The following is a 13,291-nucleotide window of genomic DNA, read 5'->3' on the forward strand; positions in this document are numbered from 1 at the left end:
ATGCAGACTATTTTTAATAAGCAATTGTAATTTAAGATAAATAAGATTGAGCATTTAAAAATCTTGTAAAAATTGGAATTTAGTATTCTTGATTTTGCTCAAATTTTATTGTATATTTTATACATTTTAATATTTCTAAAGTAACCACTTGAATGACATCCTCTTAGAAAATTTTCTTTCTTTTTATTTTCTTTTAGTGAAACTTTCTTTTACTTTAAGAAAACAACAAAAGTCTTATTTTATTATTCTAAACAATGTTTTAAATCTGATCTAAAAAGAAAACCAAAATATCAGTCAACTAAATTCCGTCACGAGTTACTTATTTTTACTTTTATTTTAATAGTTAATATTGTAAATAGCTGAATTAATATATATATCATTATAAAGATTTAAAAAATTCTTAGCTTAATTTTCCCTTATATATATATATATATATTTGTTGGTTTGAATTATTTGTTTTGTATAGAAATTTTTGAAAAAAATGATTTTCTTTCCGTAAAAATCATATTGATAATGTAATAACTGGAAAAATGATTATATAAACAACCAAATAAGTTTGAAGACAAAATATGTTATAACAAAAATAATTATGTTGTCCAAAGAAAACACCATACCTCTCCGAAAATTTTTACTTTTACTTCAAATTTGTATTCTTTATGGTGATTCAGCAAATTACCTTGACATGATCCAGATTATGCACAACAACTCTTTTAATTACCATATATTTAGAAAACTTTTCCCATAGCTATAATTTTACTTGATGAGCCGTAAATCTCACTCCAAAATTTGCATATGTACTAAACAGCAAAAATAGAAGCTATTATTTGGGCTTTGACCAATCATACGGCCAATTAACACCCTAACACAACACACTTCTTTATTTGGGGTTTGACCAATCATGCGGCCCATTAACACTTCTCATTACCAAAACACTGTAAGCCCAACTTCTTTAGGCTGCTGACATATATTAATTGTTTTAATTTAATAGGCTGTTGATTTTTTCTGAGGTGTCAACACCAGCTTCAATATTGAGGCTGATGTATCAGAAGAGGAGAGCAACACATTCTAGTTTTATTGTATTGATATAAAAACAAAGAAAGAGCTACTATTATGTACTACTTCACCACTAAGCAAAGCCTCAAAGAGGCAAAGAAAAAAGCTTTATTTTACTTCTGTTGAAGAAGATTTTGTAAAAGATTACAAGTCATGTGCTTCTGTTAAAAGTGATTTGATTCTCTGCATCTTTAAAAAGTAAAAAAATCACACGATTGTCATCAGATCATTTTCTTATGTCATGTGTGTGCGTAAAGAAAATTATTTAAAATTATTTCTGTTTTGTTATTGAATTTATAACATACCTTTTATTATCTCAAAATTATATATGAAAACTAGATTTTAAATTTTTTCACCTAATTGGATCATATGAGCTAATCTTCTGTTGTCAAAAAAAAAAAAAACTAGATTTTAAACTCGAATTAGTTTACCTAATTGTTCTTAATTGATTGTCTAAATGAATTTCTGTGCTAAATAAAAATAGAGGAATATGAGATTTTGTTGGACATGCTAAACTACATTTTGAAGCTGAAAATTTGTTGATTGGAAGATAAAATACTCATCCTCACTAGAATAAGTATCATATCTTAATTTATTTTTTAATTTCTATATACATACTTTTTCTGTTTGATAAAAATGTCATTTTAAAGATTATTTATATTTCCAACACAAATTTTGCTAACAAAATATCAATTCTAACCCTATTATTCTAGCTTATTAATTAGAAAGAGAAATAAATTTTGTATATTATAAAAAAACATAGGGAAGTTTATATATATATATATATATATATATATATTATTTTTTGCCTACAGAAAGTTTATACATTTTTCTTAATTTATATGAACACATAGTATATTGACAATTTTATGAAACAAAAATAATATACTCCTTCTGTCCATGATAGTTTGATGTTTAGAATTTTTCATACATATTAAGATAGAAAGAGAATATGATTAATTTATTATCTATCTTTATTTCTCTTTTATTTATGGTCATCTCATTTATCTATAATGATTTATTTTTCTGACATTTTTTCCACTTTCCTAGTAAAAATATTTATAAAATCAATTTTTTATAGAGAAGATTTTTTTTTTAAACCATCAATTTATTAGCTATAGAGTAAACATAAATTTAGAAAATTCTCAAAAGTTTGTAATCTATGTATAACAAACTAGGTAATAAATGCATATTGATGTCGAGAATAAAAGAAAATAATACAAAAATTTTGACGTTTAGATGTTATAAATTTTATGGTCTTAGAATTGAATTTATAATATCTAGAAAACATTATTGACAAAAATTATAAATACTATAGACAAATTCACTTATATACATGACATACATCAATTCAAATTTATAAAAATATAAATTTTGTATTTTAATAGTCTATCAAACTATCAATATAATGCATATCTAAAAATTGAAAACTTTTAAAAATTTTTAACTATTGTTATGACATATTATAAAGTATTTTATATTATTATATTTTGAAAATACAACACAACAATGTTTTTATAGATATGAGTTTTAGGAGAAGGATACATTATCATATCATATATATATGATTATTAATTTACGATATTATTGTGACCATATTTTATATGAGAATTTCAAAAATATTATTATCGTATTATCTTATCGAATTTCGTTATTTTTTACATTGCCCCGACTTGGGACCACAAAATTTATTAATTTATAGTGTTTATTAATTTATAGAGATTTTAGTGTATACTGTAATTAAATGTAATTTAACAATATACAATATAATACACATTTAATTATTATTTTATACAGTACATAGGTAGGTAACAGACTAACAGTTAACACCTTTCTGACGCGACCATGAGCCAAATATAGAAACTTGGGCTTGGAGTTTCTATTCCAACCATAACATTATTTATGTGGCCATAATTAATGTTGGCTATACAGTTCCATCCTTGTTTTGTATTTTGTCCTCGATGTCTCTGTTAAGTTTTTCTTCTGTATATACAGTAATTTTCTTTCACAAAATATTTTTTTTTTTAAGCTATACAAGTTGAGTTGTGCTTGGGGCCCCTTAGTGTTTAGGTCAGCCCTATATCTTATTAGTCCATTCTTATTTATATATATATTTTGTTGGCTTCTTAATGTTTTCACCTAAAAAATCTTTTTGATATTTTCGTTTATTTGTTTACTTAATAGAATTACGATAAATAGGCGCATAACAAAGTCTTTCAATAAATAAATAGAACACACTAATTTCAATTTATCTATTCTGAAATTGATTTGGTTGTTTTAAAAATAGAGGACAAAATATTAAGTGACACAAATATCCAATTTTCCGTTCTAATCAGTTGAGAAAACATGTTGGTCCGCTTTGTAAAAGGTAGCATATTACTTGAGATATAGTATGAGCATCTAATGAAAAATAAATAACTAGTGTGGCTGGTTAGTGGCAAGGGCAGCTTTACAAAATACAGGATTTGGTCTTAAAAATCTGAAGTAAACTCATCAACAACTCAAAAATAATGTAAGAAGAACAAAGCCTTTTAACTTAGTAACAAACATTCAAATTTACAAAGTGGGAAAGAGATACTGAGAGCAACATTTCAAACTCTGTTACTAACTTACTACTACTCACTCCCTCACTGCAACTAAATCATCAAACCAGGCGAGATCAAAGCACCAGGCTTTTTTATCCATTTGTATCCGCGTTTGTGGACTCGCTATATTACATAACATCAAAGCTGCATTGTAGAAAGAAAGAAAAAAAAAAACTGTAAAAGCTTACTCTTGATGATCACTGACGATGATTGATTAGGCGTTTCAGATATCAGCTTCAGGGTGGTAATACAGCATCTCATTCCACATCATCTCTCTGATCATCGGTTCCTCCATGTTCTCATCTATGTCCAGAGCGATTGGGACATTTGCAGGCGGGTTGGATCCAGGATCAAACAGCCCCGCCATGTACGGGTGCAAGAGTGCATCCGTCACAGAGATTCTCTTGGTCGGATCAAACACAAGCATCCTCTGTAACAAATCTATAGCTAGAGGATTGGCTTGTGGATAAAGATTGGAGAGATGAGTTCCTCTTGAGAAAGGAAGAGACTTTATAAACCTTCGAGCTTTCGGGTTGTCTATAAACCGAATATCAGATTCTTGCTGGCTACCAACAACATTGATGATTAGCTTAAGCTGGTTGAGACATTCTGTTCCCGGGAAGATCGGTTTCCTACCAAGAATCTCAGCGAATATGCAACCAACTGACCAAACATCAATGGAAGTTCCATAGTTATCACAGCAAAGAAGAAGCTCCGGTGCTCGGTACCAACGAGTAACCACATACTCTGTCATGAACTGCTCATTGCCTTGGCTCGTTCTCGCCAACCCGAAATCACAAATCTTGAGATCACAATTAGCATTGACTAAGAGGTTCCCTGGCTTCAAGTCACGGTGAAGTATGTTTGCAGAGTGAAGATACTTCAATCCCCTTAGCAACTAAACATAACAAACAAAATGTCAATATTACAACCAACCGATAAGAACTCAAAAACTTAGACTTACTAAGGAAGGACATACGACGTTACCTGAAACAAGAAGTACTTGCAGTGATCATCAGAGAGTGACTGAGAGGATTTAATAATCTGATGAAGATCAGTATCCATCAGCTCATAAACCAAATAAACATCTTTGAAACTGGATCTAACAGCAGGCAACATAACATCTTTAAGGGCGATGACATTATCATGCCTCACATGCCTAAGAAGCTTAAGTTCCCTCAACGTCCTCAAAGCATCAACACGATTCTCAAACACATTGTGAATCTTTTTAATAGCAACTCTCTCGTTAGTCTCTCGGTTGATGGAAGAACAAACCACACCATAAGCTCCTCTACCGATTGGTTTGATAGGAACATACTTAGTATCGATTTCGAACAACGTTTGCCACATAGAGTAGTAATGTTTCCCTTTCTGTTTAATCCCATTTGGTGGCTCAACTAACATCGCCATTTCTGTCTCTCTCTCTCTCTGCTAAACCAAAAAACCAAAACCAAAACTTTGAGTATTATTTTTCCCCTAAATTGGCAAAATTCTGAAAAAGGGTTTATAGATATTTATCGAAAATTCAGGGATTTTTGTGAAATCATTGAAGCTTTTATTCTTCTTTACGTCTTCAAAAAAGTGAAACTCCAACTATAAAAATTAAAAAATCATCTCTTTTCCTTTACTTAGCTATCAATCTTACTAGTCCCAATAAAAAAAAGCAAACTTTAAGCGTAATCATAATCAAAAACTCAAAATTAAACTCAAAACAAAGCTAAGTCAAACAGAGGAAGAGATGGAACATAACATACCCCAAAAAAAACTGAAATTAAAGAAGCCAAATTCGTTGTTGTTGTTGGTGGTGATGATCAGAGAAAGAGGAGAAGGGTATGATTGGATCTGAATTGAGATTGCTTCTTCATCATATAGCTAAAACCAGACAGAAGATATAAGAGAGAGAAGGAGGGAAGAGTTAGGAAGTGGTGAGACCCATACAGAAGAGGAATGGGAATGTTTAGGGAAGGAAGAAGAAGGAAGAAGAAAGGAAGCAAAATACGTTTGGTTTGATGCAAGTCTTCTAATTACGAAAACGACATTCTTTTCTAGATAGATTTAGATATTTTTTTCTTTTTTTTTTTTTTTTTTTTTTGTGTTACAAAAAAGCTTCAGTTACAAACTATCTTAAAGTATAAAAAATCTCAAAAGTCTTGTTGATATTTTTTATTTTCTTACAAAATCAGGATTATTTATTACTATATTTGGTAATTAAATTTTGTAATTAATAGAAAAAATTTGAGTAAAGATTTTAGTATTAAGTAGAATTATCTTGGTATATGCGTACACGAATACACAGAAATTGAGGGTTTAAATGGATCAAGTAACCGGCTACTAAGCACGTGGGTGCAGTGAAAGGTAACACGTGGCTAACGTAGATTGGGAGAGACTTCATCTTGTTGTTGTTGTCCGAACCGAAGTTTCCACTAGAGCCGGTGAAGTTAAACCTAACTTTATACAGTGCGCGTCATTACAACGACTCTAGTTTGGTTTCGAGAAACCCTCTGTCTGGAAGAGAGCTTTTATCGGAGCGATTTATGAAAAAAAAAGTTGAAGTGTGGCTGCTGGGATTCGAGCCCAGGTCTCCACGGCCACAACGTGGAATTCTTACCACTAAACTACAGCCACTTTTGTTGTTATCTTTATACCAATCACATATGTATACACATTATTAATCACAAAAAAGCAAAACATATGTGATAATAAAAACAACAAATTGAACTGGAAACCTTAATTTTGTTGTTGTTTACAGTAGTTTAAAGGTTATAATAAAAAACAATAGAATATATAAACGATAAACTTTAATTTTTGGTTTCTGGTTTTAATTTATAATGTTTAGCCAATAGTTTTTTTTTTTGGTTTTTCTCTTGTGAACTTTTTGTTTACCTTGTCTGAATATCAATATCCTCTTTTGGGGCTTTTTTTTTTGTTGCCGAAACACCTTAATTAACTTTCGTATTTAAAAACTACATTAGAATTCTTACATCAACGTATAGAGTGTGCAAAAATTAGATGACAAAAAAAATGCACACTACTTAACCTTTGTATATAAAACTACATTAGAATTTTTATAAATTCGAGTAAACCTCGCATAGTATGATGCGAGTAAAACCATCTAAGGAAGATATATATACAGAGACAAAACAAAATTTAATTCTTCCAAGAATCACTTAATTTTAGTATGACTGTAGGATTTTTTAAGTCAATGATATGAGTGCACCAAATCCACCATTTAGAACCGCTTACTCCTCTAGCGGCTTCTTCGTCCTCATGTTCTTCACTCACCAAGTGAACTGCGCAGAGATAAAAGCAAGCAAAACACCAGTTCAAATAACCATGACAAAATCCAATTAATGCTTGTAAGCACTACACATGATTCATGTCTTCAGTGGCCTTTAATTTTTCTTTTTTTTGAATAAGTAAAAGGTTCCAGGCCTAGACCCGTAATTTTTCTCACGCCAGAGACCAAAACATTTTATATGGTCCCTCTCAAGTCACTCGAACCGGCGACCTTGAATTTGATCAACACGTACCAACTTCTTCTTCTTTTTCTTTCTCTCAATGTATGCCACGAGGTCCTCTTGTCGACCAAGAGAATCATCCAGAGCCTGTGAAGATCCAATAACTCTTTAATGGGAGAGATAGTGAAAGAAACATAAAATGCATAGTGAAAATGAGGAAATGAGAACAAATGAGTGATATTAAGTTTCCTTCTATTCTATGTTACCTTCTTGGTTGCAGAAAGCTCTTGTTCTAAGACATCGAATTGGCTAATAGCAGCATTAAGCATTTCTTCCTTCTCAGGAGGCATAGTTGCTGGCTGCGCACTCAAGATAGTGACTTTGTGCTCAAGCTCAGCCAGTCTTTTCATGAAGGCCATGAAATCTTCCCCTGATATGGTGGCTGTCGAGTGCATTGAGCTCTTGTTCGTCGACTTGTCATCGCAGTAAACTGGGGTCGAGTATAATGTAGACTCGGTCAGTTTCCTTGGAACATTTTTAGTAACTCTAATCATGGTGAATACACCCATCACAAAAGCCATCACCCCAGTGAAAACAGGTGACCTCCCAATTTCATTTGTAGCTTTGCAAGCTTCTTGAATAGCGTAAACATCTCCTATTCAAACACATTGAAGTATTTAAATTCAAATCTTTCAACTAGGACTAGTATTTGCGTCTTTAGTTGTGTTTGCACAAGATCTACCTTGCGAGATGGAAAATTTGTGAGCTTCTGGTATGTTCCATGCTGGGTGAGCAACTACGACCTGAGATACAAGTGGACATATACGGAGAAAGTAGAAAAAACATTCAAATTCTTTGGACTTTGGACATATACGGACATATATATACAACATGTTTTTAACATATAAGGAAGTAGTGTCATTCTTACATTTTGACAGGGAGAGAGCTGTGAGTGGTCAGTTTCAAGAGCTTCCTCAGCTGTAGAGTCATTTCCCTGAGAAATGATATAACATGAATGAGTGATATTCAACTTGTTTCACAAGGAATTTACAGAAAATATTTGTTAAGAAAGATTATTGATGCATATAGATTAGCTCAAGGCAAGCGAGACCTTGGAGTGCACAATATCTTCCTCAAATGTAGTATTCTCTGCAGCATTTTCAGCTTGAGATCTCTTTGAGCATTTGTGGTCACCATTATTTACCCTCTGTCGGTCAATGGTGAGAATCAGCTTAGTTTTCATATAGAAGGACCTAAACTAACTACAGTATGAGAGTTGTTGTTACTATAGTAGATCAAATAATTTGTCGAATACAGACCTTCATAATATCTGGATTGTTCCATGGACCTTTGTCCGAGCGCATGCAACCTCCATTGTCAGCACAAGTACAAGAACCTCCTAGAAACTCGGGCAGCTCACTGATACAAGGAAAAATGATATGCATATTTACACACAGAAAAATACTTTATATCTTTAGAGAGTTCATGCGGAGTTTTTTTGTAAGACTCACCTGGCATCAATTATCTCAAGCAACTTACTTTGGTACTTGTTACCAAGAACCTGAATATTTTATAAGCTAAAGTAGTTAGAATATCTTTCACTAGAACATCTAGAAAAGATAGCAAAGAGGTTTTAGATACTTGCATGGATCTTTGCTGTAGTCTTTGGGTCAAGGAAGGACTTAACCGTGCTCCACAACATCCTGAATCCTGAGCCAGCATTGATGATAAACATCCTGTTCAAGGTCTAAACCGATGACATGTAATAAATGAGAATAACAAATAATTCGAGTGACCTAGAATCAGACATAATAAGATGATAGTACAAAACTCACCTCGGGATAGTTGTCGCCATCGACCTTTTGAAGACGAGTAATCAAATCCCTTGCTGCCTTGTTGAAGTTTTTGAGCCCCTATTGTGACCACGGGAGTTTTAATGATGAAGTTTGTATAATATATAGGTTGGTTTCGTAAAAAGTGACTTACACTATTTTTGGTCAATATTGGATAATAGTTTTTTTTTTTTTTTTTTTTGGTAAAATATTGGATAATAGTTTCTAACAATTATAAGATTGAATCTGTCTTACGTACCACTCCTTGTACATCAAGAATTGTTGTACTTTGATCAATGTGCTTCTTTGCTGCAATGGAGCATGCTGGGAACTTAACATTGAAAGTCCTCTCAAACTCCATCACATGGTAGTTTACATATCTATCCATAGTCGTAACTTGCATTAACTTGGTAGAGTCTACTTGACCTAGCCTCTCAATGTACACGGGCCTTCCTTCCTTGTCGACTCCATGGTGTCCATGAGGGTAGTATTTCAACACTTCATCTATTTCCTTAAATTCAAAATCCTAAGAGATATACATACAAACAAAAAAAAATTATAAATTTTCAATCGCAATGCACATACCTTCAAGATTACATAAAAGCTCCATAATATACATACCTCCATAATTGTGTCAGCGCCAAACTCTTTCCTCCATAGGAGCATGTCAGACCACATTTGTTTAGTTTTCTCGAGATCAAATTTTCTGGCTTTCAAAAACCTACACATACAGAACTTTACAAGCTTAAGCCTAATTAGTTCATTAGCATGATCTATTATATAAATAGTTTAAGACAGCTAAATTACCTGAGCATCATATGGTAATCATCATGTTTGTCCGGAAGCAGTTCATCGAGAATAAGCGCTTGGCGGAATGCATCAACTGCCTTTAACTCCTCCGCGTCATGCTCATCCTCGATGATCTCCACGGACATCACCTTGCTACTTCTTCTCTTCTTAGTCAAGGAACAGCTCAACTTGGAGCAACTCCTTTTTTTAAAAGAACACGCATTGGGTGTCTCCAGAACACATACGTCATTATCTAATTAAGTACAAGATCCAAAAAAAAACACACGTCATGAAAGGTAACAAAGAGAAGGATTCACAAAAGAAAAAAAAATATAATAATAATCAATGGTCAAAAAGAACATAGGTTTACCAACGGTGAGAGACATGATATGTTATGTATTTAATATAAGCATGGATTTAGGCAGATACGGGCAGGCGAGAAGAGCACTCCAAAAAGAGTGTTCTTATAATAACAGAACCAAAGTCTTATCCAAATGCCTGCAAAGATCACATCCCCAAATATCATAAGACTTAAAAATGACAGACTCAAAACACATCCCAATCCAAAACACAATCTATGACTAAATCATCAACTGATTCGATCGTCTTTCGAAAAGAAACACATGCACAATTAGAGCATTGGTGACGATGATGAATATGGGGGAACAAAAAAACGAAAAAAAAAACGATAAATTACCTCTGCAAAGAGGAAAATGAGAAATTGGTGAGAGATAAAAGGAGATATGAAAAATGTCCCAAAATATCTATTAATCTTTTCTTTAAAAGCTACACCCCATGTTTTTGTGTTATCTCTCTTGACCAACCATTGATGATACTCTTCTCCATTTCTCTTTCTCTCTCTGTTTTGTTCTTTGTACATTCCCCATATAGAAACGGAAAGAAGAGAGATGACATGCATTTGTTGTTTCATAATTCTTTTTTGAGCGATACTTTGGGTTTACCCTTAGGGGTGAATGAATAGGTTCACCCCTTCTAAAATAAAGAAATAAAATTTGTATACATTATTATAAAATTAAAATCATAAACCGTTCTTTTATAAACCCAAACCGATATATTATTTCATTCTAATTATAAAATTTAAATTCTAACCATCTTATTTATAAACCCAAATCGACATATAATTTTATTCTAATTGTAAAATCTAAACCCTAACCATCTCATTTGTAAACCCAAACCGACATATAATTTCGTTCTAATTGTAAAATTTAAATCCTAACTATCTCATTTGTAAACCCAAACCAACATATAATTTCGTTCTAATTGTAATCTAAACCCTAACCATCTCATTTGTAAACTCAAACCGACATATAATTTCGTTTTAATAGTAAAATCTAAACCCTAACCACCTCATTTGTAAATCCAAACCAACATATAGATTCGTTTTAATAGTAAAATCTAAATCCTAATTCTCATTTATAAACCCGAACCGATATAATTCTCATTTATAAACCCGAACCGATATATAACCTCGCTTAATTGTAAAATCTAAACCAAACTAATATTTAATTTTTTCTTAAATAAAAGTATACAGAATTTGTTTCTTTAATTTGTTTTGTTTTTAATTTAATTTTGATTTATTTTTTAAAATGAAATATTAGATAGGAGGGGGTGAATACAAAGGTTCTAGGGGTGAACCTAAGTTTTTTTTTTTTTTTGGTGTTTCATAATTCTTGTACAGAAATATTATATTCAAACCAAATTTTATTAAAAGAATTAATTGTATAGAAACATATATTTAAATATTTTTTTATTAAAATTTTTTTTTGTCAAGAACCACCAAATCAAACAGAGTAAAAATATAATTAGATTCATAATGAGATGTATTTTATATATATAAATGCCCGATTTTAAACCAAAAAAGAAAAATCTTTAATCTTCTTAATTTCCTTTTCCTTTCCCTTTCCCTTTCCCTCTGCCTCTTCCTTTCCCTTTCTTCTTATTCGAACCATTCCTAGAACCATAATTGTGTATATCGTCATCATCAACTACGTAGTCATCATCAATTACTTTACACATAGCATCCTCCAGCTCCTTGATTTTGCTTCGCTCGACCTTCCTCTTCTCAACAAAACTAACTACTCCACGAAGAACAATGTCAGTGTCATCGTCTTGCATCAGCTCTTCAGCTAACTCAGCAGGAGTAACTTCAGTAGAATCGATCAGCTTCTCGATTTCCTCGCAGAGAGGATGGTTTAAGCCGTCTAAACCAAGGTAAGTAGTGACCAATGTCCTAAATGCTAGCCCTGTACAATAAGACATGTTGATATGCACATCCATTCTTCCAGGACGTAACAGAGCAGGGTCTAGCCGTTCTTTGTGGTTGGTCGTAAACACTATGATTCTCTCATCCCCAAAACTTGACCATAACCCATCAATGAAATTCAAAATCCCTGATAGAGTCACCTACAACACAAAGACAATATCACAGTCAAAACTAAGAACCAATACATTCTCTCCAAAGATAAAAAAAAGATCTCTCACCTTTGCATATGCATAACCATCTTCGGAATCGGATTCTGCTTCCCTGTCTATCACCTCGGAACTACAATCGATATCCTCAATAACCAAAATCGAACGATTCGTGGTAGATAACAAGATGCGCTTCAGACTACCATTGTCATATATACTACTAAGATCAAGATCAAACACATCAAACTTCAAATAATTAGCCATTGCAGCAATCAAGCTTGATTTACCAGTTCCTGGAGGACCATACAACAAGTAACCTCGCTTCCAAGCTTTACCAACTCTCTTGTAAAACTCTCTCCTCTTCAAGAACCTCTCCAAATCATCAATGATCTTCTTCTTCGCATCCGGGTCCATTGCCAATGTATCAAAGGTCGATGGATGCTCAAGATTGATACATCCCCAGTTCCCACGAGCCATACCATCATCATCTTTTCTCGAATACACATCCTTGCTATAAAGCTTCACCACTCTCAAGGACCTCTTAATCTTCTCCGATTCGGCTATAACGTGGCTCAAATAAGAGTTGATGACTTTATCTCTAAGCTTCTTCTCGAACGTGAGCTCGTAGTAACATTTCACTTCATTCTCTTTCTCGTTCTCTGATTCAACGTAAGTCCATCTCATCTCGCAGTTCTCGAAAGTATCCAAGAGCTCTTCGCCTTTCTCGACCGAGATTGTGAAGTGCTTCTGCTTTGGGAGTTTACCGACTCGTAAACGGGCAGTTTCGGGCCCGATTCTGTTCCGGAGGTACATCTCCGCCGCGTCGAACACTTGGTTCCTCTTATATGCCATATATTCTTCGATAACCATAGTCACTTTCTTCGATTTCGGAGTGAAAAACCGTTCGAGTAATTTGGTGATGTATGATCGGAGATTCTCCGGTATGAAATCGTGGAACATCGATCTAACGAGCATCAAGAATCCGCTTAAGGATGCGTACGCTGAAAACAGCGACGACGCTGAGAAAGAGAAGTTGGATGAAGGAAACATATCTCCGTCGAATGACCTAGCTCTAGGGTTACAGAAGTGATGGATGGGATGAGTTAATATTTTTGTGAAGGTTTTATTATAATATATAGACGCA

At 33.0% G+C, this 13,291-nt stretch overlaps 2 protein-coding genes, 1 non-coding gene and 1 pseudogene across 15 annotated transcripts; all 4 read right to left on the bottom strand.

Moving 5' to 3' along the window:
• Window positions 1–3,561: 3,561 nt before the first annotated feature.
• LOC104747651 (mitogen-activated protein kinase 7) lies at window positions 3,562–5,737 on the bottom strand. Of its 2 annotated transcripts, none has more exons than XM_010469321.3 (3): window positions 5,393–5,737; window positions 4,626–5,066; window positions 3,562–4,536 (listed from the first exon to the last, which is right to left on the bottom strand). In XM_010469321.3, exons 2-3 carry the CDS (start codon window positions 5,046–5,048, stop codon window positions 3,862–3,864), a joined length of 1,098 nt encoding a protein of 365 aa, XP_010467623.1. In that variant the 5' UTR covers window positions 5,049–5,066; window positions 5,393–5,737; the 3' UTR covers window positions 3,562–3,861. The 2 variants fall into 2 exon arrangements, with proteins under 2 accessions (XP_010467623.1, XP_010467625.1); XM_010469323.3 differs by having other exon boundaries at window positions 4,626–5,069.
• A 454-nt stretch (window positions 5,738–6,191) lies between these two features.
• Window positions 6,192–6,263, bottom strand: TRNAH-GUG (transfer RNA histidin (anticodon GUG)). Its single transcript has one exon. It is a non-coding gene; the product is annotated as a tRNA-His (tRNA).
• Window positions 6,264–6,648: 385 nt separating this feature from the next.
• LOC104747653 (phosphatidylinositol/phosphatidylcholine transfer protein SFH10) lies at window positions 6,649–10,519 on the bottom strand. Of its 12 annotated transcripts, none has more exons than XR_015582461.1 (14): window positions 10,088–10,519; window positions 9,736–9,970; window positions 9,550–9,649; window positions 9,188–9,454; window positions 8,932–9,009; window positions 8,742–8,843; window positions 8,608–8,657; window positions 8,416–8,515; window positions 8,208–8,303; window positions 8,025–8,090; window positions 7,839–7,899; window positions 7,363–7,751; window positions 7,077–7,243; window positions 6,649–6,928 (listed from the first exon to the last, which is right to left on the bottom strand). XR_015582461.1 is itself a non-coding variant. In XM_087488900.1 (14 exons), exons 1-14 carry the CDS (start codon window positions 10,101–10,103, stop codon window positions 6,917–6,919), a joined length of 1,647 nt encoding a protein of 548 aa, XP_087345026.1. In that variant the 5' UTR covers window positions 10,104–10,421; the 3' UTR covers window positions 6,649–6,916. The 12 variants fall into 12 exon arrangements, 8 of the variants coding, with proteins under 8 accessions (XP_087345026.1, XP_087345025.1, XP_087345030.1 ...); XR_015582464.1 differs by having other exon boundaries at window positions 8,742–8,832; window positions 10,088–10,418; XR_015582465.1 differs by having other exon boundaries at window positions 8,742–8,832; window positions 9,550–9,663; window positions 10,088–10,217.
• A 1,097-nt stretch (window positions 10,520–11,616) lies between these two features.
• LOC104748837 (AAA-ATPase At2g18193 pseudogene) lies at window positions 11,617–13,217 on the bottom strand (annotated as a pseudogene).
• Window positions 13,218–13,291: the final 74 nt, after the last annotated feature.

Source organism: Camelina sativa, chromosome 15 (genome assembly GCF_030686135.1).
Source record: "Camelina sativa cultivar CO46 ecotype springtype chromosome 15, ASM3068613v1".
NCBI lineage: Eukaryota > Viridiplantae > Streptophyta > Magnoliopsida > Brassicales > Brassicaceae > Camelina > Camelina sativa.